Source organism: Myotis nattereri, assembly GCF_964212035.1.
Source record: "Myotis nattereri genome assembly, chromosome: 7".
NCBI lineage: Eukaryota > Metazoa > Chordata > Mammalia > Chiroptera > Vespertilionidae > Myotis > Myotis nattereri.
Genome location: NC_138082.1, coordinates 10972097 through 10999522, shown reverse-complemented (window position 1 = coordinate 10999522; position 27426 = coordinate 10972097). Strand labels below are relative to the sequence as shown.

Genomic DNA, 27426 nt, shown 5'->3' with positions numbered 1-27426 from the left:
GGCCGTGCGCGACGAGCAGACTCCGGCGTGGCGGTGAGTGCGCCTACCCTGGCCGCTTCGCCCCCGGCGGCACCGGCCGCGCCCGGCTTGGACCACCCGGGCCCAGCCTCCAAATCCTTGGTTTCCATGGCGACGCCCCCAGGTGCAGACGCCGCGGGAGGCGCCCGCCCCTCGCGCACGCGACCTTTCCGGGCCTCGCTGGCCTCGGCTGTTCCCTCGGGGTCCGCGGCCCCTGGGCCCTCCCTCCTGGTCCGATCTCCTCTGGGCAGAACCCGCAGGGAGTGGGTTTGGCGGCGCTGGGTCCTCTCGGGACCAACGGCGCGTCCACCCGCGCGAGGGCGCGCGGGGCCTGAGGCTGGTTTGGGTGATTTCTCTCTAAGGGGGTGATCCTTCCATTAGAGGCAAATGCTCACAGCCTGTAGGTGCTTGCCTGCTGACCTCCTTCTGCTGTGCTCATTTTTAAGTCATTATTCGGATATGTCTTCAGAAACTAAGTGGCAAGCGATGGGTACAAACAAAACATCAGTGAATGAGCGGTTTACGGCGAACAGCCGAATGCACGAGCGAGGGTGGGGGTGGGGTGGGGGATGGGGGTCCGCACACAAATCTTACACCCAAGGCCTTGAACCCAGCCACACGCGGGGATCCTGCTTGTGGAAACACCGATCATCTATCTGGTCAGGTGCCCAAATGATGTCATTGGTCAGATACCTGATGCCCTGAGAAAGATGGAGAGAAAAAAACCCAGCCTGGCAACAGACTCTGCGAATGCCGCGTTGCCAGTAAAGGGGGTGGGATTATCTAAATAGATGATCTTGAGGCACAGAGCAAAAAAGCTATTCTGAACTGTAGGTCACTGTGAAAGCGCTTCTTGGGAAGAAAACGTTTACCCGTGGTTTTTGGTTTTCTCTAAATATTTATGTATTGATTTATTTAGTTCTGAGTTAGGCAACATACTGTAAGATGATATTACTCTAATCATCTTCACATGAATATTTATGGTAGCCACCGGTGCCTCATCCTTTAATAGGACTTAATTATACATTTGTGGGCAAAGTAATCATCTAATGGTATGTACATATTGTTATGTGATAAATTTTTAATCGTTTGCTAATGGTTGTCTGTGCCTAACATACCGAGTATTCTTTGAAATGCCTTTATCTGTTTAATAGTGCAAAATTACTGTACGTCTAGCCATTGAAACAGTTATGTGGAAGACTGTTTTAATTACAACTAATTATAGTTGTTGGGACAAATCATTATAATTTTAGAGATAGATGAGGGCTTACAGATCAGCCAGTCCAAAGTTCAAAAACTGCAAACAGCCTGGTGGGAAAACTAAGAAGCCACATTTTTACTACAAATATTTATTATAAAACAATAAAATTAATATTCTCTAACAACAGATGAGGTGTGACAAACTTTTATTTTGTTTTGTTTTTTTTTAAAATATATTTTTATTGATTTCAGAGAGGAAGGGAGAGGGAGAGGGAGAGAAACACCAATGAAGAGAGAGAATTATTGATTGGCTGTCTCCTGAAGGCCGCCCACTGGGGATTGAGCCTCCAACCCCAGGGCCTGGGCCAGGCTTGGTCCCAGTCTCTTACCAGATCATGTCTAGAATATGGGAAGATTGCTCTGAACTTTCTGTTTAGTCTTTCTGCTACTCACAAACCTTCATTGGGCCCAACCCCTATGAATCAGTTGGTTGAACGTCATGCCATGCACCAGGTCAAGGATTGGATCCCTAATAAGGGGTGTGCAGGGGGCAACTGATAGATGTGTCTCAACAATGTTTCTATCTCTATCTCTCTCTTTCCCTCTCCCTTCCTCTCTTTGAAATAAATAAAAACATATAAAACAAAACCTTTATTGGCTCCAAAACCTTTATTATCTGTTAGAGTTTAGAGATCTCTACAATCTATCATCAATCTACCTTCTCTTCTTTAGCCAATATTTGGAATGACATTTCCTTGCCTCATGCTATTAAAATCTCTGCTTTTCTTCAATATTTCACTCATGATAGCCAGCATGCCTGAGTTCTAACCCTATTTCTGTTATTAATTAGGTGTGATATTGTTGGCAGGAGAGGAGAATAGGAGCTTTCTTATAAGTAACATATACGTGATTTAATACATAGTCTGTGTAATAACTATTTTAATGTCTCAGACTTTTTATGAACTTACTAATTCTAGTCAATTTTCAGATAAGTAAAGTTGCTACATAAAAGTATAGCTACTATACTTTAAGCAATAAAACAATAAAAAAGTGTAGCTACTTAATATATATTTAACAATAAATGAATGAATGAGTGACTCTCATCTTTGAATAAAGGCTTGCTAGCATTGCATAGCAATAATAAATAAAATATTAGAAGACAAAATAAAAAAGATATAACTGTCCTGACAATCAAGTAAACATTATTTTAAATCTATTTTATTGATTTTTTCCAGAGAGGAAGGGAGAGGGATAGAGAGTTAGAAACATCGATCAGCTGCCTCCTGCACACTCCCCACTGGGGATGTGCCCGCAACCAAGGTACATGCCCTTGACCAGAAACGAACCTGGGAACCTTGAGTCCGCAGGCCGATGCTCTATCCACTGAGCCAAACCGGTTAGGGCTCAAGTAAACATTTTTAACAATTATAATTGTTATACCACAATTCCCCTCCACCCCCACCCCAAAGTTGAATCATTAACAAACTCTGATTCTGAGGAAATGCTGATTGTGTTTATGAGAAAATTCATGGCTTAGGAGCCAGAGTAATCAGGAATACTGCATTAACATTAAACAGCAAACCTGACTTAGTATATTTTACTAATTGCATTAAACAGTAATGTTATATTTAGTCAAAAGTCTTCACAGATTATTTTTCTCAAGGGGATTTTGGTGCTTCAGTTTGCACATTACCATCAGTCTGTTTTGCTTGCTTTTCAGTGTTGTCACAGTCATGGGATATTATAAGTAAAGTGAGTACAGAACTGCTGCTAAAGTGAGTATTGATTTGTTTTACGATTTGTACTCTAGCCCTAGCCGGTTTGGCTCAATGGATAGAGCATTGCCTGAGGATCAAAGGGTCCCGGGTTTGATTCTGGTCAAGGGCACGTGCCTTGGTTGCAGGCTCCTCCCGGGCCTGGGCCTTGGTCAGGGCACAGGCAGGAGGCAACCGATCACTGTGTTTCTCTCACATGGATGTTTCTCTCTGTCTTTCCCTCTCTCTTCCACTCTCCCTAAAAATCAATGGAAAAATATCTTCGGGTGAGGATTAACAAAAACAAACCAACAAACAAAAAAAGATTTGTACTCTAAAGACAGAAGATAACTAAAAATTTAACTATTGTAAAGGACAAAAATGAAAGTCTTCTATGTGATGACTGCGTTCAAGTAAAAAAAACAAACAGTGCTCTTTTTAGAAATAAAGATTTCTATTTAGATGACATTGTAAGGTTTGCTCCAAACTCATAATAGTCATTCAAAAAACAAACCCCAAAATATGTGCCTTGGCTAAATAATAAGATAAACACGCACCAGAAACAAAACATAAAGACAACGTGGTGAGCGGTGCTACAGCGGGAGGGCTGAGCTCTCACTGGAAGAGTGGGCCTGGCACCTGGGTGTCCAGTCCCTGCAGGCTAGTGGAAATGAGATGTTCCCCAGGCCACGTTCCTTCAACTCGCTGATTACAGAAGCAGTAGTTCAGATATCGCTGTACCAGGGCCCCTAACATATCAGTGTCATGCACTGTGGAACCCCCCGAAGGTGAAGTAGGGAAGACTCCATAACCACTAGAGAAGGAGGAATAACCACAGAGAAGAAAAAGGAAAAACATTAATCTGTACTCATAATGAGCCTGCAAAATTTAGCCAACAAAATCAAAATTTGAAACAATAATTCATTCCAAATGAAAATAATTTTATGGAAAGTCTAAAAATTCTATACATTTAGGGTACAAAGAGAAAAATTATGGAATAAAGGCCATTTAAAAGGATAAGAAATTAGGAGAATATGAAGAAGAATCACTTAGATATCTTAGATTTTTTTTTTTTAAACAAAGTCACTGAATTTAAAAAAAAACCAACAACTCAAAAGCTGGGATCAACTCTAGACTGAGCAGAGTTGAAAAGAGAATTCATAAATTGGAAGATTGTACTGAGGAATCTATTGAAAAATATAGCACAGAGACACATATAAAATGAGCCATTAAGACATATAAAGAATAATACCTAATAGACTCAGATAAAAAGGAGAAATTATGGCTGAAAATATTTGAGGAGACAGTAGCTCTCTAAAATACTTAAAGGGGAAAATAAAGCCTATTTTAAAGGAGGGACAGTTTGATCCCAGACTTTTTTTTTTTTTTGAGAGAGAGAGGGGGGAGAGAGAGAGAGAGAGAGAGAGAAAGAGAGAGAGAGAGAGAGAGAAGAGAAGAGAAGAGAAGAGAAGAGAAGAGAAGAGAAGAGAAGAGAAGAGAGATAATCGCTTTGTTGTGCCACTTATTTATGCATTCATTGGTTGATTCTTGTATGTGCCCTGACCAAGGTCAAAACCACAACCTCTATCCATCTGATATATCAAACCAGCAAGGTTTGGTTTTCTGCTCAACCTATCCCCAGTGGCAAGCGTATATAGCATTGCCCTCGGTCACAAAAACACAAATATGCAAATGTCACTGTTTGCAGATTTACCCACCCAGCTAACGTCCTCCCCTTGCAGGGACTGCCTGGGCTCTGCAGGTAGGATAGCTTCCAGAGAGGAAAAGGAAGACGAAGTTTATTGCTCTCAGATCCAGTCAGATAAGTGACCCTTTCTTTCCACCAAGGAGATAGGGAGGGAGTGGAAAGAGGCCAGAAGAGTACTGCCTGAGCTCCGTCCGCATGAAGTCCAGGGAGGGAATGGATGTTCTCTTCTGATCCTCCCTCGATTTTGTTCTCTTCATTGATTGGGCCTAAGCCTGCAGTCCACTTAGGAAGAGATCAGTAGTTTGTCATGCAATTGGACTGACCCTCAGGCTAATACAACCTTGGGTGGGGGAACTAATCGAGAGCAAGTCAAAGGCAACCAAAAGCGAGAGAAATTGGAGGGGAAAGAGGAACTGCAAGTCTTCCCTCAAGACTATGAGTCAAAACAGTATAATGCTGCTTGCTCTGTCTAATGCTGTCTAATGCATTACAACACCATAATACTGTTTGCTGTTTTAGGTGGATCCCAAATAGCATACAGTTGGATATAGTATTTTGTTTTCTATGATTTAAGGTTCTTTGACTTTAAGAGGAAGTTTGCATTTATCATACTAAATAGTGTAATTGTTCTTATTTTGTCACCTTAGTTTGTACTGTTTTTATGTTGTCTTATTCCTGTTTTTCCCACCCTGCTTTTGCTAGTTTTTTTTGTTTTGCCCCCAAGTAATTTATAAATTAGTAATTTATAAATGAATCCTATTTTTATTTAATTAGTAATTACTTTTTTAAAAAAGAAAGTGAACCTCTATTTCCTTACCAACGTTAAGAATACATTAGTATCAATTGATTCCCTTGGAAATAATGAGTCACATACTTTAGTACCTCCCTTTGTCCTACTTCCCACCATTTATCAGAATAATTTGGGCTTTAAAAAATATTATTATTTCTTTACTTCTCCTTAAGGAACACTTTTTCACATGTGCCTTTTCTTATATAGTCATGTTAACCATGTTCAGAACAATCACTTCAACATTAATTTTTAATTTTACAGGTTACAATTTCCATCTCTCTCTCTTGTTATAAGAGATGTCCCTTGTACCTAAGATCTTTATTTTTGGATACTAAAGTATTTCTTTGAGTGATTTTTTATTTGTTTGTTAATCCTTACCAGAGGATATTTTTTTCCACTGATATATATATATTTTTTTTTAGTGAGAGTGGAAGGGAGGGGGGAGAAAGAGAGACCATAATCAAACCCATGACCCTTCAGTCCGTGGGTTGACACTGTCTAACCACTGAGCAAACAGGTTAGGGCTCTTTGAGTGATTTTTAAAGAAGAGTATGTATTTGAATCTTTGCATATCTGAGAATATTTATTAAATATATATTCTCTGCCTGGCTGATGTAGCTCAGGGGTTGAGCATCTACCTATGGAGCAGGGGGTCACAGTTCAATTCCCAGTCAGGGCTCAATACCCAATAGGGGCGTGCAGGAGGCAGCTCATGGATGATTCTCTCTCATCATTGACGTTTCTCTCTCTTTATCCCTTCCCCTTCCTATCTGAAATCAATAAAAAAAATTTTTTTTTGTTTTTTTTTAATTTTAAACATAACATGAGGAAGGTGTTAAAACTGGTGTAATAGCTCAATAGAATAAGTATTCCAGATTTTGGGGAGGGATGAAGAGGGAGATATTCAGAACCCTTCACCAGAATCCCCCCAACTTGATCATCGTGGATTAATGATGTGCTTTGTGGATGCGGTTAGTCAAAAAAAATTTTTTAAACAAAATGTGTATTCTTCTGACATAGTTATAACTAAAGGGTGTTTTCCTAAGGAAATGATAGTGATATGCAAAGATGTGTGTATAAATTCATTTTGCAGTATTATTACAAATATTAAAAACTGATAAATGTCAACAATTAGAAAATTGGTCAGATTAAATAGAACTATTTCCAGCCATTACTGCAAAATCATAACAGTTTTATTACTTTTGTCACCTAACTGGAATTATGTATCATTAATCTTTTTGCCTATTCCTTGTGCAAGTTATAATTATTTAGCTCATACAAAGCAAACATTAGCATGTTTAGCTGTTAACATTAATATTCTACTTAGCATCTTTTTTTAGTTTTTTTAAATTAGATTAACAGTTGGCTAACAAGTATTTATTATTGAAAATATTTTTTAGACGAAACCGGTTTGGCTCAGTGGATAGAGCGTCAGCCTGCGGACTGAAAGGTCCCAGGTTCGATTCCGGTCAAGGGCATGTACCTGGGTTGCGGGCACATCCCCAGTGGGAGATGTGCAGGAAGCAGCTGATCGATGTTTCTCTCTCATCGATGTTTCTAACTCTCTATCTCTCTCCCTTCCTCTCTGTAAAAAATCAATAAAAATATTTAAAAAAAGAAAATATTTTTTAAAGACCTTTAATTTTAGGGCAGGAGCGGGGTGGAGGGTGTCACGGGGGGAAATGAGGGACACTTGTAATACTTTCAGCAGTAAAGATAAATTAAATAAATAAATACCTGTACTTTTTTAGTTTGTTCCTTGTAGTCACTCCATGGATTCCTTTGGGCAACCTAGAGCAGAAGATCACCAGTCAGTAGTCAGCAGGATGCAAAAGAAATACTGGAAAACTAAACAGGTCCTCCTCAAAGCCACCGGCAAAAAGGAGGATGAGCACGTGGTGGCGTCGGACGCAGAACTGGATGCTAAACTGGAGGTAAACCTTTCTGTGAGCTGTCAGCAACAGTAGTGATAAAGGGATTACGTGGAAAACTCTAAACAAAAATAATTTACAGGTAATTTATTGTCAATGTTATAATACATTATTAATTTGTATGGTAAATTCACTGACCTCTCTTGCTGAGACCAGTGTTGGAGAAGAGCCAGAGTGCGAGCTCACGTTTCCTAAGGTTATCTATACTCTCTGATCTGTGGTTGGCAGTGCTGGATGCGGTTTTCATTGGATTTGCCATTTTGGAGCTGAGGGGAGGACAAACTCCACAGTTTGAAACTTCTGTTAGCTCCCGTGTATTGATCGCCATTTCTTCCCCAAACGTCATGAGGGAAATCTCAGTGTGCTTTCTACATCAGAAACAAACCCCAAACTGAAGTGCATCCCAGTCCAGGAAAATAAGACATAATACGTACAAGAAAATGTTCCGCTTTTGAAGTGCTTATAACAGCTATTGTGTGTTTGTTTATGGTTCTCTAAACTGTCCTAACAAAATGTATGTCTCCAAGGTTTTTCACTCCATTCAAGAGACATGCACTGAACTTCTGAAGACAGTTGAGAAGTACCAGCTAAGACTCAATGGTATGAAATCATAGACATATATCCTGTAATCCCAATGTAATAGAAACCCTTATTTGAATGAAATGTTTAATGTAAAAATAGTTTCTTGAGCTGTTTTTAGGAACAGTTTCTTATGATGACATAGAAATATTTACGGGGACCTGTTCTCAAAGTTCCAGAATTCTCCGACTCAGATTCATTTTGCTGAGCTCGGTTTTTCTGCTCAGAGTCTTAAGTGGATTTGCTTCCATCACTTAAAAACTCTCTTGACACCCTCCCCACCAACCAGTTGCCTGTGCAGTTACCATGCCATTCCTCTGCTCCTTAACAGAAAATTTGGACATATTGACTGTATGCACAGTCTTAATTCCTGTCCTTCCACTTTCTCTGTACTCACTCCAGTTAAGTCTGCATCCCCACCCCTCCACCAAGTTGCTCTTGTCGTAATAAAAAATGGTCAAATCCTAAAATGCATATCTGCACATTTGAAAATGCATCATTTGTGGTTTTATTTTGTCATTTTAATATTTATGTTTTACTAAAGACCAATCTTTCCCAAAACAAGTTCCATGGAGTCACTGCATCAAAACCATCTGGCCCTGGCCGGTGGGCTCAGTTGATTGAGCATTGTCCCGTGCACCAAAAGGTTGCCGGTTCGATTCCTGGTTGAGCCTCATACCCAAGTTGCACGTTTGATCCCCAATCGGGGAACATACAGGAGGCAGCCTATTGATTTTCTCTCTCCCTCTCCCTTCTTTTCCCTTCCTCTCTGTCTCTTAAAAAAAACCAAAAAAACACAAAAAACAGAATCTCTGGAAATGGAGTCCAGGAATTGCATCTTAAAAATGTCTTCTTCCCCCAAATAATTCTTATGCATAAATCATTAGTTCTGTGAGAATTTTAGTGATGTGTGTGTTTTAAACAGATGGTAAAAACGAAACAATGAACTATACTGTAATTTTTTTTCCTAGTTGTATCAGAGGAAGAAAATGAACTAGGGCTCTTTTTAAAGTTTCAAGCAGAACGAGATGCAAGGCAAGCTGGCAAACTGATGGATGCCACGGGCAAGGCACTCTGTTCCTCAGCCAAGCAAAGGTCACCTGGTTTTGCATCATCCTTAAATCTGTAGTCACTGTGACAGTTTGATGTATGTGCCTAAATGTGCATGTTGAAAAGGTTACTGATCATTCCAATCGAGGGTTAAAAGAGAAATATATTGCAGTATGTAATTGTTTTGAGACCTAACTCTTATTTATTTTGTATTTTAAATAATTATTTAAAAATTGACATTCTCAGTTGTTTAATTCCTAGAAGTTGACTTTAGGCCTGTATTTAAACTTCTTAAGGGGTTTAATGTAACAGAGGCATCGCATAGCTAAAATTTAAATAGATATAGGTATATATTTTTCACTTTTTTGGGGTACTATACTGTCTATGAATACATACAAACTTTTTAAGCAGAGGAAATTTTTTCTTCTTAATTATATACTTTGCATTTATCATCTTGCAGGTTTTTTTTTTTTATCTTAAAAATAGGTGCTGCAAAGAATCTCCAACAATTACTAAAGACAGCCAAAATCTTTGCACTTTCCAAAGAAAATAAAATCAGGCCTTCTCAGACCTGCAATGACCATATGTAACTTAAGTGGTTTTATTCTGAAACACCACATCAGTGCCCAAGTTCATCCTTAAGGATGTGACAAAGAGACACTCAATACAGTGGGACGCTTTAGCTAATGTCAAAAGCAGACCAGAGGAGCCGGGTTGCAATGATGCTTCTTAAGTCCTTATTTCTTTGTTCTCACCCTCAGCTGCTAAGAACCCGATCCTCATTAGTTCTTCTAGTATTTATCTGCTTTTCCACACCCAGGTTTTCCCTAAATTTGTCAATTAAAAGGTTTTCTGTTTATAAGATAGTTCTTTATAAATACAGGGTCTCTTTTACCCATGAACTCTTTTAGAAATGGCAAATGTACTTGAGAGGTTATTTCTATGTGGATTAACATCCAACATGTTGCAAAAATGATATGTTTTCTAAAATAAGAAAAGAGAAAGATATGGACACATCGTTATTAACAATTCCAAGTTGACTATGTGATCCTTATTTGCTTTCTAAAGCCCTTTAGGCATCTTAATAATTTAGTATGTACAGACTCATCTTGACAGCAACTACGCTTTATGGCTGTTATAAACCTTTGTTTTTGCTTTGTTTGGCTTATGGCGTGCACAACCCTCTGATTTTTACCCCTTTGCCATTAGATTGGCCCTGTATACTCCGCTGTCTCGTCTTAAGCAAGAAGTAGCAACGTTCAGTCACAGGGCGGTATCCGACACCTTGACGACAATTAATCGCATGGAGCAGGCACGCACGGAGTACAGAGGGGCTCTGCTGTGGATGAAGGACGTGTCCCAGGAGCTGGACCCAGACACCTTAAAGCAAATGGAAAAGTTCAGAAAAGTATGAAAACACACCCTTCTTTTCCTGGTGCACAAACCTGTTTAACTTCTACTGAATCACTTCATGAGATCAGACTACTTTTGACAAAATGGTATGTTATAAATTCCTGGTTGAGTGGAGAGCTTCAGTCGAAGTACAAAAGGTTGCCACACATTTTGTTTTACCTTTTGAGTGGCATCCCCCACCCGTGGACCTTGTCTATTCATTTCTTTATCTCCCTCGTAATACATCTAACCACCCTTTAGACATTGCTTACCTGGACTTTGGGGCTTTTTTTTTTTTTTTTTTTTTTGCAGGAGGGAAATAGTTTATTAATGAGGAAAAATATATATGTAAAAATTCAGGTAAAATGATTATGAATTATAAAAAAAGTGATCACATTTTTCATTCTGCCACAATACGAAGTTTGACCACAAACTTTTAAAGCAACTACCTATGTATAGACATATGTTTTTCTGAATACACTCCTTATTATAAATTGCATTGCCTAAATTTACCGTACACGATTAATAAAATTCATTCACTCTTTCATAAATACTTGGCGTACCTATAGTAAAAATCATAGTCACTGTTGCTGAAGCCTTGATTCTAGACCAGCAGTTACAAGTGGTTTGCCTCACGGATTACTCCCAACAGATCTGGGAAGTAGGTGGACACATGGCCTCAGGCCACGGCAACCTGTAATTCTGCTCCCTTTATAATACTCGACAATTAGAATACAGTCCAAGGCAGGGGTTGCACAACATTGTGAATGCATTAATGTCAGTTAACTGTAAATTTTTAAATGGTTAGGTGTTATGTTATGTGACTTTCACCTCAATTTAAATAAATAAACAAACAAAAGAATACAATCCAAACCTCTTATCTGGACCCCAGTAGCCCTGCACAGTCTGATCCTTGGGCCCTCTGCAGCCACATCTTGAACTTACTTTTTATGCTCCAGCAAGGAGTATGTTCTACTCTGTTCCTTCCTGTTCGGCAAACATAAGGTCTTCACCTACCTCTCATGCCCAGGACTCTTGTCTCTGGGCCTGGAATGCCCTCCTCCGGGTCTTGGCATGGCCTGCTCACCACCTTTGTGTCCCAGTTCAAACATCATGCACAAGCCCACCAAGGGCTTCCCTGGTTATCTTATCAAAAGTAGTCACCCAGCCCTGGCTGGTGTGGCTCAGTGGATAGATCATCAGCCTGTGGACTGAAGGATCCCGGGTTTGATTCCAGTCAAGGGCACATGCCCAGGTTGCAGGCTTGATCCCCAGTGGGGGGCGTGCAGGAGACAGCCAATCAATGATATATTCTCTCTCTCTCTCTCTCTCTCTCTCTCTCTCTCTCTCTCTCTCCCCCCCTTCCTCTCTGAAATCAATGAAAAAAAAATATTTTTAAGAAGTAGTCACCATTTCTGTGCATTTATCTGTTATCTTCACAGTTTGAGATTATCATCACTATTTATTCTTTTTTTCCTGTGCTTCACGCTCAGGGATGGTGAGGATGAACTCTGTTTTGTTCACCACAATATCCCAGTGCCAGCACAACGCATGGCACATAATAGCTGCCTTATACATATTTGTTGAATGAGTGCATATATTTAAAAGTTGAGTATTCACACTACTTGGTGACATATGACTCAACTTCTGTATAAAAATAGAATAGGAATGTATTTAAATGTATAAATATATCTTCATGACTTAGCACTACTATTAATGCTTCTCAATACTTTATATCCCCTTTCCATTTATTCTTCTGCTCTTACCTGAATATTACCCATCATTAATTTTAGATGTTACTTTTTATTTGGAATCTGTTTTTTCTTCTTCTTCTTTTTTTTAATAGTTTATTTTTTTTTAAATATATTTTATTGATTTTTTTACAGAGAGGAAGGGAGAGAGACAGAGAGCTAGAAACATCAATGAGAGAGAAACATCGATCAGCTGCCTCCTGCACATCTCCCACTGGGGATATGCCCGCAACCCAGGTACATGCCCTTGACCAGAATCGAACCTGGGACCCTTCAGTCCGCAGGCCGACGCTCCATCCACTGAGCCAAACCGGTTTTGGCTGTTTTTTCTTCTTAACTATATACTTTCCATCTATCATTGCATACTTTCTCAGCATAAAGATGTCTGGAAAGAATCTCATATAATTATTAAAAATAGCCAAAACCTTGACCACTAATCATGAAATAATAATATGGGGAAAATGAATTCATTTTCTTTATTATAATTTCATGTGTCTGAAAATATGTATTATGAAACTTTATGGAACATTTATAATCTGCATTATCAGTGATCATAGTGAACTTTTTTTGTGGTTCCAGGTCCAGATCCAAGTGAGAAGCAGCAAAGCTTCTTTTGACAAGTTGAAGATGGATGTCTGTCAGAAAGTGGATCTCCTTGGAGCCAGTCGCTGCAACATGCTCTCCCACTCACTCGCTACCTACCAGGTATCCACCCCATGGCCAGCGTGCCCTTGCAGTAAAGATGAGTGGTGAGATTCCTTTTTAAAAGTTGTCCAAAGGATGTAACAAAATACATAATTATCAGATTCCTTTGATTTGCTGAAATTGACTCGTGGAGGTTGTGGCAGTCAGAAAATCATAGAATCCCAGACCGAAAAAGACCTTGGTTAGGGATCGCCTACTCAGTAGCTGCACATGATTCTCTTTGGAGTCCTAGGAGAGAAAGAGACACCTGGAGCCGGTCCCTGGGCAGGGGAGGGAAACGCTGAAGCGACAGGCTTTCAGCTCCTTCCACTCTGAACTTCTACATATAATTTCATTGGAAGCAAAGATGCTGTGGCCCCCCAATTTTTTATATTTTCTGTCATTGTATGGAGGAGGAAAGTGCAACCTATGAGAATGAAAGGGAATGGGAATTTTGGGCTTAAAAACCTACGTTCTCTAATTCTAGGTTGTGTGTCCTTTTTACCCTGCCAGCGTTGCCATCCACATCACTATAACCTCAAAAGTCTCACTTGTGCTTATATGACTAACCCAAATCACACACAAATAGCATACAGTGAATAAGACAGTAAGCAGCAGGTACTGATTTTAACATGTATTTGTAAATGGCAAAATAAGAGCACAAACTGCATTTACATAAAAAAGAATAATACACGGAAGGAAATGGACATTCACTGCTGCTTCTAGGGACTCTACCTAATTCACTTCAGCACTGTGGGATTCAAGAACCAAAAAGAGGATGCACTGGAAAATAAAAGTGTTTGACAGTGTGTAGCATAATGCCTGAAACACAGTAGCTGCTAGTTCAGCTCTCCTTTATTCTCTCCATTCACCCCCCTCACTCTGAACAGGAACCTTAAGGCAGCAAGGAAATTGGTCTATTGCTGGTGTTGCCTTTGGGGACACATTTTTGGAGCAAGTCTTTCTTGAACCCTAAATGAAAGGCCAAATTTAGTGGCACATATTACCTTCCTCTAAGATTTCTCATAAAAATCTACACATACCCCTCATGCAAACAGGGGGTCTTTGTGCTTTTATCATTTCTTTTGGATTCCTCCGAAGGTGTTCTAATCCTCCAGTTTCATGCTCTTGGCTGTACTTACTGTCTGCTGGCTCTAACGTACATCCCAGCGCTGTATTCAGCTAGCACACACACACACACACACATGCAGAAACAGAGCCAATTCTTATGCAGAATTACTATGTACTGCGCTTTCTGGTTCCCCAAACCCGGAAATGGATTTCAGTTTCTGCCAATTATCTGGCAACTATTCACCTACTACACTAGGGAGGAAAAATGGCACCGAAACAAATCACAAACCATGGGGAGGAAGCAGCACTGTAGCGTCACCTTTTCTTCTTCTGCAGAGAACACTGCTGGGATTCTGGGAGAAAACAGCTCGAACGATGTCCCAAATCTACGGGGCCTACATTGGCTTACATCCATATGACTTTGTGGCCCTCAAGGTACATTTCTTTCCATGTTCATTTGTTAGATATGTTACACTTCATTTGGGTAATAACATTGAAATTATGTTTTGCTAAGCCTAATTTCAAATTTACAAGACATTGGCAAACATCTTTTACACTCCTTCAGCCAGTCATTTTTCTGCACTTCCCTGATTCCAAATGTATCAGCAACATAAAAAAAAAATACTTGGCAATATTGCTGGTTGGCTCAACATAATAGTAGCAGGTAATAAAAAGAGGAGAATGTGAAAAGAAAAATAAAATTCAAAAGAGATAAAAGATTATGGAAAGTAAAAACTTAAGAGAATGGTTCACAAAATGGTCAGAGTACCTATCTGACAGTTTTATAGGTTAAAGAACACATTTCTTGCTTTATTTTCACACTCATATCTTAGATGTGATTCATGATAGAAAACGTATGCCAGTTGGGTCATTATATATGTGTGATTGCGCCTGACAAGACTACTGCATTAGACCAGCTCTTTCTGTGACACCTACAGATAAAAGGTACCCTCAGCCTATGATTAGAATACTTTTGAGATTTGCATATCTTCCTGTCCACCCTCTCTGCAGCTGGCTTACCACCCTGTGGTTATCGTCCTGGTAGGCTAAGGTTCAGAGCCTTTGCATTTACCCTCCTGCCTTATTTTCAGTGGAGCCTGAAAATGTTGTTGGTAGCTCTGTTCAAGCTAGACATGGTATCTGTGGTGGATTCACATTTTGCAACTGTATATTCCTGGGGCTTGGTCTGGATTTTGTAAGCCGTGTTCTGACATAGCATAGTGCAGTCTGATACCTCTGAATTCGTGTTTTTGTTTTCTGTTCTATTTTATGTCGTTCTTTAGAATGTTTATTCTCATTTTCTTTGCACAACAAGAGGAACAGACTCTTTTCACCTACTTAACGTGGAATTTCTTACCCTTAGCAACTGCAAGACACTTCGAGCAAGCTTGAGGGAGACCACAAAGAACAAGTAGAAAACAGTCCACTCACTGAAAACATCAGCAGGTAAGCAGTCAAAAGTTACACATGGTATCGTGCAAGCCCTGGACACCCTGTGTGCTTGGGGTTGTTTCTTCTCTGGCTCACTGAATACTTATTTCTACATCATTCTTCCAATGAACATTAAAAATTTGTTTTGAAGCCTTATTTTTTTCTCTCACTTTTAACATGGTGGGCAAAGTCAAAGATAGGAGTACGAACAGATTGGGCTGATAACTTCAAATTCAATACTAGTTTAGGAGGAGACTGCACCTTGAATAAGAGTGTCCACCTAGTGACTCCCAGAAGGGGCAGCTTGCAAAAGGCAGAGACAGGTGCCAGCAGCTCTGAGGACAGAAGCTATTGAAAATCAATCCTCAACGCTGCAGTAAAAAAAAAAAAAAAAAAAAGAGAGAGAGAGAAGGATTTCTTACCATTTGCAACAGCGTGGATGGAACTGGAGAGCATTATGCTAAGCGAAGTAAGCCAGTCAGAGAAAGATAAATATCACATGATCTCACTCATTTATGGAATATAATGAACAACGTAAACTAATGAACAAAAACAGATCCAGAGACAGAGAAGCATCAAACCTCAGAGGGAAGGTGGGGGGGGGGGGGTAAGAGGGAGAGATCAACCAAAGGACTTGTATGCATGCATATAAGCCTAACCAATGGACACAGACAACAGGGGGGTGAGGGCATGAGTGGGGCAATGGGAGGATAAGGACACATATGTAATACCTCAATCAATAAAGAAAAAAAATAAATAATAAAAAAAAGAAAAGAAATCCTCAAAACCCACAGCTGGGCCTGGGCCTGGATCCCTGGACATGGAGGCCAGGCTGTGCACACCCTTGGGCTGCCCATCTCCCTGCCATTACACCTTCTCTTTGCTTTCCTTTCAGGGCTGCCCCTCACTTCTCATTTTAACCAGATTGCACTGAGTATAATGAGGAACCCAGAAATAAGGCCCAAACAATTATTAACCATTTTCTGTTGAGTGGAAGGGGATCTGTAATACAAGCATTTTCCCTCTTTTCTCTGTGGGGAAACAAATTTTCTGGCTAACTTGAATTTATACACATTTTAGGATGTAGATTAAATAATCAAATGTATAGTTATAAATTAAACTTTACTTCTGCATTGACATTAAAAATCATATGTTGAATCATACATATTTAGATATTTTAACTTAGTAACTTTTTTCTATTATCACATTTCATGAAATTTTCATTCCAAATCTCCTCATGTAGTACCTTCAGCTTATGAGAGCCTCCTTTTTGAGTTAACAGATTCCAAAGCACCTCACTTTCTCTCCCAACCAAGTTGCTTAAAAAGCCATGTATGTAGACTGGAAATTTCCTTCTAAGTCATGAGTATGTATTGGCTCTGTAGGCTTATTTTGATATTTGCAATTAAATACTGTATTGCATTTTAAATAACCTTAAAAACTTATTTAAAAACAGGCCATATTCCAGAAATAATGACTAAATCTGTGTGCAGTTTCTTTGTTTCATATTTTTCTTCTTTTTAAAATTGACTTGAGAGAGAGAGGTGAGAGGTACAGAGAGAGAGAAACATCAATTTGTCGTCCCACTTATTCATGCCTTCATTGGTTGGTTCTTGTATGTGCCCTGACCGGGAATCAAACCAGTTACCGCTTGGTTCATGGGACGATGCTCAGCCGAGTCACACAGGCTGGGCATCTTTGTCTCAGTTTTTTATTTTTACACCAGATAGATGATATAAACATTCAAAGCTAGCATTGACTGACAATATTTTAGGCAAATGCGTTATTTTGCAACCATCACTTTGTCGTTCAAATTGGAGTACTCCATTTTTTCTACAGGTTTTCGTCCCCTCTCTTTAGTTCCCAAGAGTTGTTGAGTAAAAACCCTCCAGTGCTTGAAAGCTAAACTGTATACTCAATGGCTTTGGTGACAGATGTTTCCTATAATATAGCACTAGCATAGTGCCTGCAGTGCTGAACATGTGCCCGGCGCTTTGTTAATTCTCAGTAAATGTTTACGGAATGAATAAGGGTTGAAAGGTTATGTTCACAGTCTGTGTAGATATTGAGAAACAGGATTTGTCTGAGCCCGATTTTAAGAGATCTACCGGACAACCAGTTTAAAATTGAAAACGAAACAACACACACACACACACACACACACACACACACACACACACACACACAATGTAAAACTGTGGAATATGAGTCCCAAATGTATTTTAACCAAAATCTTTACATTTTTTGGTTTTCACTTTAGGTTAGTTTTGTCAGATGAGGAAGTGAGCTTGAGAAGTGAATCAGGTAAGATGGTAAATTCATTAAAATGTGAAACGATCACATTTTAAATGTCAAAACAGTTTGTCACATTTTTAAAAAAACTGACAAATAAACCAAGATATTATCGACTACACATACGTAGGTAGCGCGATATTATTCACTATGTATTATTGACTTTACTCCCTATGCTGTCCTTTACACCTCGGGCCTGTTTTGTAACCAATTTGTACTTCTCGATCCCTTCACCTTATTCACCCAGTCTGTGAAAGCCTCTCCCCTTAAGTCACTTTACAAATCTCTTGCGTACAAATACTTTTGAGTTAGCTTTATTTTTTCTAGCTTTTTGAGTAGTAATACTGTGTAAGTTTAAGGTGTATACTGTGATGATTATATAGATGTCACAAAATTATTATCATAACAAGATTAGGCAACACATCTATCAGCTCTCATAGTTACCATATTTATTTTGAGGGTAAGAACATTTAAGATTTACTCTCTTAGCCACTGTCAAGTATTAATTGTTAATTAATAGTTAATATGCTGCCCAGCCAGAGTGGCTCGGTGACTGAGTGTGGACCCATAAGCCAGTCTCTTATTCGTTCTGAATTTTAATTGATTTTTTGAATAAATTTTTCTTTATTTGATGTGTGCTTTTGGAACAATTTCTAGAGAATTTTAAATAGTTATTTTAAAAATAATTTCCACCAATTATTTAAAAACTGGTGTGCAGGTCCATAGGCCTCCTCACTATCATGCTGGAAGCCCCTCTTTTTCTTTTTTATTTAATAAAGGTGTTTAGGGTCAGGATTTTTCCTCTGTTAATTGCTATTTAAGTATCCCATGGATTATTCAGGGTATGGAAAAAGTAGGTTTACAGTTGTGAGTATGTAAAACAAAGTTTTATTCTTATTATTTATTAATTATTGTATTATTTTCCACATGAACAACTATAGAACTACTTTTGCCCCACCCTGTAATATAAAATGTCTTCTTTATCATTATTTTTCAGAAATTCCATTCCACTTGGAACCAAGAGTTAATAGAACGTATTAAAATTTACAGGTGGAAGAGCTTTTAGTTTTTTGGTTTCATTTTTTAAATGATTTTATTTTATTGCATTGTAATCAGAGCATGTTGTTTGTAATGTTTCTACTTTATGAAAGTCACTGATTTTTGCACCTTAGTGTAATTAATTTTTGTGAATTTCAATGTGTGCTTGAGAAGAAGGTATATTTTCTCTTAGGGTTTATATATATTCAAAACAACTACCTTTATTGATTACACTGTTTAGATCTTTTCTCCTCTTGGACTATTTTTTACTGAGTGATATATTAAAGCCTCCTATTATTAGTCTGTATTTCTCCTTGCATCCCCTGTAGTCTGTCTTACATAGGTGGTTGGTTGGTTATTTTACATGTAGATATGCATAACTGTTATATCTTCATTGTGAAATGTGGTCATTTTGATCTAATTAGAAATAATTTTCATATACGCTTCCTATCAGTTTATTAAAATCATGTTAATAAAATGTGAGAGCAATGAAACAAATTTGGCTCGCCCTACATCCTACTCTCATTCCTTCAAAAAGAAAAAAGCCATTCTGTTTTTGTTGTCACTCGGCAGTTGCAAAAGATTTACCTGGAGATTCACTGGAAGATGATTTTGAGAAGGAATTCTCATTTCTGAACAACCTCCTAAGTCCTGCTTCTTCAAGTTCTAGTGAATTTACTCAAGAATGCCAGACCGCCTTTGGGAGCCTCACGTTCCAGGAGCCTCCTGTGGGGCCCGAGCCCCTTGCTCAGTCCCAACGATTCCTTCCTTCCCAGCTCTTCGACCTTGGCCTCCATGCTGCTGGAGCCTTCAATAGTGAGTGTCTCCGCCACATTTGGACGCCCATGACTTATTTATCTTTGTGAAGCAAACCACTGTGCATGTGGATGCTAAAGTCAAAAAGGCTGATTTTAGTTGACTTCAGTCCTACGAGGTAAAATCTGCAGTCACACCAGTCAGCTGGAAAAGTAACACATATCCCACCACTGGAGTCCGTGCACACGAGCGAAACCGGGGCTGCTTTCCTGCCCCTCCACAAGCCCCCCCTTTTCTTCTCTGATGTTCCCAGGTACCTTCTCCACATGGAAAACCAGCGTCTTGTCTGAAACTCTTGACCTGCTAAGCCACCCCGGCCAAGGGCAGGCAGGTGCTGTCTGTGGGTTCCCAGCTCTGGAGGCTGGCTCTGTGGCAGCAGAGAGCTGGGGGCGGGCTGTTTTCCTGAGGAAAGGGTCGCCTGCTTTGTTTATATGTGGAGAACTCTTTCTACTCCCGTGGTTCCTCCATCCTGTGTCCAACCCAGCACAGGATTACTTTGCCCCCACTTCCTATTGGTTGCTAAGTCCTGTCTGTTCTTTTTCTGAAACATGTCTCAAGTTTCCCATGGTCCTCTCTGCCTCTGCTACCAGCGCCCTTGGAGCCTCATTTGGCTTCCTGGGTTTGTGCTACAGTCCTCCTCACAGATCTCCCAAACACTCGTCCATCCTCCACGCATCCTCCAGTTCTCTCTCCAAGCAGCAGATAGTATGAATCTTTCAGCTCCATTATAATGTTACTAGGGGCCCGGTGCACGAAATTCATGCACTGGGTGTGTATGTGTGTGTGGGGGGAGAGTGTCCCTCAGCCCAGCCTGCCCCCTCTCACATACTGGGAGCCCTCAGGGGTTGACCCCCATCACCCTCCGATCGCCTGATCAGCCCCTTGCCCAGGCCTGATGCCTCCGCCAGAGGTGTCAGGCTTGGACAGGGGACTCCCATCTCCTCCCGATCACTGGCTCTGGTCCCCGCCCAGGCCTGAGGCCTCTGGCCCAGGAATCATGCCTGAGCAGGGGACCCCCATCTCCCTCTGATTGCTTGCTCCACCCCCCGCCCAAGCCTGACGCCTCTGACCCAGGCTTCAGGCCTGGGCAAGGGGACCATCATATCACCCCAATCCCTGGCTCCGCCCCCCACCCAGGCCTGATGCCTCAGCCAGAGGAGTTGACCCTCATCACCCTCCGATCACCAATCACCGGATCGGCCCCTTGACCAGGCCTGAGGCCTCCGGCAGAGGTGTCAGGCCTGGGCAGGGGACCCCCAGCTCCCCGCGGTTGCAGGCTCCGCCCCTGCCCAGGCCTAACGCCTCTGGCCTAGGCGTCCGGCCCAAGCAGCGGGGACCTGCAGTGGCAGTGGGGGGCGCCGCGATCGTGGGCTTCGCTTTAGGCCCAGGCAAGGGACCCCTAGCTCCTGGGACTGCCAGCTTCGACCGTGCCCAGCTCCCATCGCTGGCTCCACCCCTACTTCCTGCTATCACTGGCCAGGGCGGCAAAGGCGCCTGATTCTCCGATCATGGCTGGGGGGCAGGGCAAAGGCGGCCCCAGGGTCGCCTTTGCCCTGCCCCCCAGCTCTTAGCTCCCCCCTGGGTTTCCGATCACTGTCAGTGGCAGGGGGCTTCTTCCTGCTTTCCCTTTCACCTCCCTGCATTGTGCCTACATATGCAAATTAGCCGCCATCTTGTTGGCAGTTAACTGCCAATCTTAGTTGGCAGTTAATTTGCATATAGCCCTGATTAGCCAATGAAAAAGGTATCGCCGTACGCCAATTACCATTTTTCTCTTTTATTAGTGTAGATGGGACCACTGTGGTATATGGGGTCTCTGTTAGTGGCCAAAGTGTCTTATGTAGCATGTGACCGTATTTCAAAAGCACTTTGAAAAATGGAAGGCAGACTAATCTAAATCTAGCTGGGACTAAACATATTATTTGAATAAAACACATAATTGCAGATAAATTCTAAGTGTTTTATACCTCTTATACTGTAGAATCTTACCCTGGTATGAAGATTGGAGGACTTATTAGATATTTTTACCTTTCTTGTTTTTTGGATGCTACTTCCTATTTGATTAGCAATGGATAATTCTTTCCTTCCCTCCCCGCAGGCTGGGCCTCCAGAGGGGGATTCGAACCTCCTCTCTCACACACTGATAGTCAGCCAGTGCCTTCACAGAGTCCAAAGAAATCAACAAAAGGTAAGTTATGTATTTACTACAGGCCTTGTGCATGAAAATTCATGCACTGGAGGGGGCGGGGGGTCCCTCAGCCTGGCCTGCCCCCTCTCACAGTCTGGGAGTCCTCAGGAGTGGGAGGTGACCCGGCGATCAGGGGAAGGTGACACCCCCATCACACCTCTGCTGCTGCCACTGCTGGCAGAGCAAGTCTCGGCCGGCCCTGGTTACCTGAGCCTCGGGTGGCCCTGGGAAGCTGGGCAACCGCCATCCGAGGCTTGGCTGCACCTCAGGCGGCCCTGGGCGGCTGGGCAGCCGCCATCCAAGGTTTGCTTGTGCCTTGTGCCAGCCCTGGGCGGCTGGGGCGCTGAGGGGACTGGGGGACTCCGGAGGCGAGTGGAGTGGCCGGGCCTGCCTGGGGGTGGGCCTGGCCTTGCTACACGCCTGCTGCCCTGGCAGGGCTGAGGGGGCTGGGCACTGCCATCTTGTGGCTGTGGGTGCTGCCACCTTTGAGGGCAGGGCAGTCAATTACCATATTCCCTTCTTATTGGCTGTGGGTGTCACCGTCTTTGTGACAGCACGAGAGTCAATTAGCATATTCCCTCTTTCTTAGATAGGACTAGAGGCCTGTTGTACAGAGATTCGTGCAATAGGCCTTCCTTTCCCCTGGCTGCTGGCACCGGTTTTCCTCGGGCACCCGGGACCCAGGCCTTTTCTCAGGCCTTCACTGCTCCGCCAGCCCCGGGGCCTTGAGGCTTTGCTCCACTGCTTGGAGCCTACATATGCAAATTAACCGCCATCTTTGTTGGGTTAATTTGCATACTCTCCTGATTGGCTGGTTAGTGTAGCGAAGGTATGGTCAATTTACATGTTTGTCTATTATTAGGTAAGATGGTCTTTGCTATCATATTAACAATTAATCAAATTCAGATAAATTTAGACAATGTATCCAGAAAGATATTTTATAAATGTAAATTAATAAAATAATACTTTATAAATTATAATGAAAGCTGTACCCGAATACCACTCACCGTAGAAATAACTGAATAGAAATTTGTGATCTTGCCATGGTAAACTAAGTTCTGTAATCTTTTCTTTTTGGTGTGAAGGTTCGTTGATGGTGGATAACCACTGGGGACAGAAGATGCGCTTTGATTACAGGATGCCTGTTGACAAATAAGGCGCTCATTAGCATAGGGCCTGGTACATAATAATTGCTAACTATTGTGTACTTACATATCGGTGTCTGCAGAGCGTGTCCATGTTATAATTACCATATGGGTATACATAGAAAACAGACACAGTCTGTCTTGCAGAATTTTAGATACATTTTAATCTTAGGCACTGATGTTGATTTCTTAAAGCTTTTTTAATCGGAGAGAATTTCAAACATATAGAAACATTGCATAAATGAAAGTACCACAAAGAACATGTGTATACCCATTGCTCAGATTCTCCTATTGTTAGTGTTTTACCCCATTTGCTTTATGTTATTTATTTCTGAACCAACTGAGGATAAGTTTCATACATAATGACCATTTACCCGTAAATACTTCAATTTGTGTTTCCTAAGAACAGGTATATTGTTTTGCACAAACAAAGTATGATGATAAACTTTGGGAAACTTTATATTAAGATAATACTTTTCTATAATCTGCCATGCTTGTGTTCCAGTTTGGTGAGTTGGCCCAGTAATGTCCTCTGTAGCACTTCCCTCTGTGGTAGAGCAAGTCCAGGTTTATGGATTGTATTTGTTGCCATGTCACTTGTCTCTAACCTATTTAATCTGAAACAGTTACACAGCTTTTCAAAAATGTTTGGATGTAGGTTTTTTAATAGGATATAGTCCATCTGTTCTACTGTTTTTTGTTTTTACTGGAATGCTTCTTATTTCAATTTTAGCGAGGGCTCCACGTGATTAAATTCAGGTATTCTTTTTTTTTTTTTTTGCAAGTTTTTAATTAAATTTTTAATTTAAGCATAGTTGGTAATATTAGTTTCAGGTGTACAATATAGTGATTTGACATTTTTATACCTTACAATGTGATCACCCCACTAATTCTAGCAATCGTCTGACACCATGCAAACTTACCACAGAAGACTTGACTACTGCTGCCTTTGCACTTTTAATCAGGCCTTTTCTCAGAGCAGCATGCAAATCACTTAGAGTCTTAGACATAAGAGCCTCAGCCAAGTACAGGTATCTGCATTAGTTTGTCAAAACTGTCCTTAAGGAGATGTAATTGATAGTTTATTCTTATCAGTTGCCTTAAATTTATTTTTTTATTCAAAAGGATCATCTACTTTAAAATAATGAAAGTGGTACAAAAATGTGATTTCAAAAACCCGAGACTCGTTAACATGTGTGTGTTTTTTTTAATAGCTCCCAACCATGGTAACCAAGGCATGTCAGCCTGGTTCAACCTATTTGCAGACATGGATCCGCTTTCAAACCCAGACGCCATTGGACACTCGGATGATGAACTTCTTAATGCTTGACTGACGTTCCGATGCCACTTCAGAGGCCTTGAGACATCAATTTCTCCACATCTTGCCTTTGTGGAAAGGAGTTCTTATTGAATCCATACACAAAAGCATTGCTTGTGAATATATAACCCTTGTCAGCCAGCTTTAGACAGATGGTAAGGACCACATTTGAATACACTTGTCTCTTTAATAGCTTGGATTTGCAGCTGTTGATAATATGTGGGAAATATTAGGAACTCCTTAGTTTGAAATAGATTTAGAAGTTTATTTTGAAAGAACAGCTGGGAAGAATTCTTCCGTAAGGGATTGGGCTTATTTCTCTGGAGAGCCCTTTATTCAAGCTGCTTTGCTGGCTGTGAGAATTCTTTATGTGGATAACAGACAGCAGTTAAATTGGGTTGTGATTTAGGGTTGGGTTTTAAATAAAACAGTGGCAAGGAGAGTTCTCTGTTATGGAAAACAGCACTAGAACCAGGCCAGTTTTGTCTTTAGTTAGAAAGGTAGGATAAGGCTTGAGAACTCAACTCGCTTTAAATTCACAGAGAAACTTGGTGCTTGTTTTCTCCACTTAAGAGAAGGAAAATGTAATATTAAATTTTCCTTCATAGAAAATCATGGACACCCCTCAATCCATTATCGAGTTTTCGGGGGGAAGTAGCAGGATGACTTATTTGCTAGGTCCATCCACTGTAGAAACAGAAAAATCTCTCTCCATGCCATCAACCACAAGAGTGTCCAGACACATGGCCAATGTAATGGGCAGTATTCACATTCCCCCTGAGGAGGGGGGCGGACACGCCCTAAGCAACTGGTAACCGTGTTCCTGAAATTACCCAGGAACTTCTGTCTGAATGGGGGAGACAGCCTAAACACCCTATCCTCGTACCTGTTTGCAGGTTTACATATTTCTTGACGTGTTTTTATCACAGAGTACTTCCTGCCGGAATCACAGAAAGCTGATCCCTAAGGGAGTGTCTTATCCTTCCCTTTTCCATGAGGTGTCATTGATCGCTCAGGAAAACCTGTTAAACTCAGAGCGTTTTGAGCCTAAGTACTAGAGGGGAGGGTATTTCATTGAAGTTAGTGGAAGCTGGTGAATACAGAGCTGCCGTACACACACATCAATCACTCAACTTCCTGCTCTCTTTTCTTCCGACCCTTTGGTTTGGGGGCAGTTCCCCAAGTGTGCTGTTTTTGGCATCCAGACCATTGCATCTCCATGGGAAAACATTGAGCTTAGCTGTTCACAGAAGTTTCAATATGCTCTCAGTTCTGAAGAGGCTTGCTTATTATTTACAAGAGAACTGCTTGTCAAGTTGGAGTCGCTGTATGGACTGGCGTAGGTAAAATGCAGCCCACGGCTCACCCAGAGGGTCTGGCCTCAGGATGGAACTGCCCACGGGCTCCCCAAAACACCCCACCACTGTGGCCGAGGACTGGGTAGGTGGGAAAGATCTTATCTGAGTGTCAGAAACATGGACCCAGGAAAAGGCTATGACGTCTTTCCTTGAAATCTTTTCATATGCTTCTTCCTGTTTCTTTATTTGCTTATCCCTTCAGAAGTATTTGTTTAACTCTTCTTTTTTTATTCAGTGAAATTTCCCAGAATGCAATACTGTCTCTGTTCTGCCAAGATCCAGTCACCAGGGTTATGATTACGATTCACAATCTAAATTTTATACCCGTGGTGACTCTGCTCTCACTTTGAGTATTTCAGAAAACGCTGACTCTATGCCTTCAGTTTGTGTCATTTTTTCCTTTACTAATTTATTTCACTAATGCATTAGTTCAAATATATTTATCTTCCTCACATGCATACAAAGCAGTCCCTGTTATCTCGTGCAAACGAAGACACCATGACACAGAGGAAAAGCACTAGTCTCTCCAAGCCAGAATCCCGAATACCAGACTAGGAAAGTGAGGAGACACTGCCCTCAATTTCCCAAGAGCAAAGGTTCTCAAACAAACCAACAAACAAACCACAGCAACAAGAAGAAAGACAAGAAAAGAAAAATACAAGGGATTTTTATATTATTCAGTTCTTGTGTCTCTGACATTTTCAACACAGTAGAGTATGTAGCTGTCCATTTAACCCAAATGCATTATTAACTGCTCTTTCAGCAAGTCTAGTTATACCTTCAGCAGGTCTTAGCAACTGTTTTCGAAGAGCACATTGGAAACTTTGTTATTAAAATGAAGGTAACCCTATTTTCTCAAGATTACTTATTTGAAGTCCATTCATTTGTTTAGGGGCCAGAAACCGAAATAGGATTGTTTTTATGCTTAGATTGCTAATAAAGAAAGACAGCCACATATTCAGTAGAGAGTGAAGGAAACTACAGAACAGTTACTATTTGTCTAAATCTAGATCAACCATGGAATAAGAAGCAAATTAACCTTACCCAAGCGTAGGCTTTCAAAGTAAATGGATGCTTTCCATATTAAAGGGGGAGGAGGGGAGATATACCTTTTAATTCCAAATAAGAATGCATTTAACCTTAGACCAGCCACAGAATGAAATTTTGACTAATCTCGCTACAACCACTTCACAAGAAAGGCAGGAGTACCAGGGCATGTTAAGATCAGAAGGTGAAACTTTATATTTCTTGGAATCTATCATTAACTGTAAAACATAGTTCTGATACGGTTAGAAACTGTTTTAGCAAAACAGGTTTCAGTGTTTGCACAATATAGTGTTTGTATTTCAACTATGGACGTTTATTTCACATAACTATCTTTACAGACCATCTGGAAACGTAGAGGTCTCACAGCATAAGGACAAAAGAAGTTTGAATGTGCTCTATTTTTCTGAGCCTCTTTTAACAAAGATTATGGGATGGCATAAACGGAAAACTTTATTTCCTAACGTTCTCAATGCAGATCCCATTATTGTTGCCCTGTTTCAAAACGTGGGTTTTTCCTGAGGACTGCAGGAGTGAGAAGGTCGTTTGAATGGGTGTGTGTATCCACCACAGAATGAAAATAAAACCAGGGCAAGAAATATCCTTGTGAGACTCATTCTTTCTCATTTACTTCTTACAGAAGGGGCACTGGAAGATATGGGACATAACAGAATGTGTTCTTTGTATAAATACTCTCAGTAACAAAATACAAGCTATCCAATATAAAAAACGTGGGCTCAGAAGCAATAACCTATGAAATCTAAGCCATAGCATTTAACCTGATTCGCTGAGGCAGGAAGTAAAAAGAAGGAAGCCAGAATGGGCCCCGGGCATCGCATTTCCTTACCTTGAGCAATAAAGCAGCCCC

General features: G+C 40.8%; 1 protein-coding gene across 1 annotated transcript; it reads left to right on the top strand.

Annotated features, from left to right (window-relative positions):
• ICA1L (islet cell autoantigen 1 like) lies at positions 1-27161 on the top strand. The gene is made up of 13 exons (XM_081096168.1): positions 1-33; positions 7222-7404; positions 7929-8001; positions 8952-9075; positions 10240-10438; positions 12753-12878; positions 14265-14363; positions 15292-15374; positions 17620-17663; positions 19263-19505; positions 21604-21693; positions 24053-24311; positions 26900-27161. The coding sequence occupies exons 2-12, from the start codon at positions 7243-7245 to the stop codon at positions 24166-24168; spliced, it is 1359 nt and encodes a 452-aa protein (XP_080952294.1). The 5' UTR covers positions 1-33; positions 7222-7242; the 3' UTR covers positions 24169-24311; positions 26900-27161.
• Positions 27162-27426: the final 265 nt, after the last annotated feature.

What these genes read in the sequence shown, in the direction of transcription:
- ICA1L (XM_081096168.1), top strand. Translation starts at nt 7,243, where the DNA reads ATGGATTCCTTTGGGCAACCTAGAGCAGAAGATCACCAGTCAGTAGTC. An exon ending in GTACCAGCTAAGACTCAATG is followed by an intron (nt 8,002 to 8,951) that starts GTATGAAATCAT and finishes TTTTTTTCCTAG; the next exon opens with TTGTATCAGAGGAAGAAAAT. An exon ending in GAGCTTGAGAAGTGAATCAG is followed by an intron (nt 17,664 to 19,262) that starts GTAAGATGGTAA and finishes GTCACTCGGCAG; the next exon opens with TTGCAAAAGATTTACCTGGA.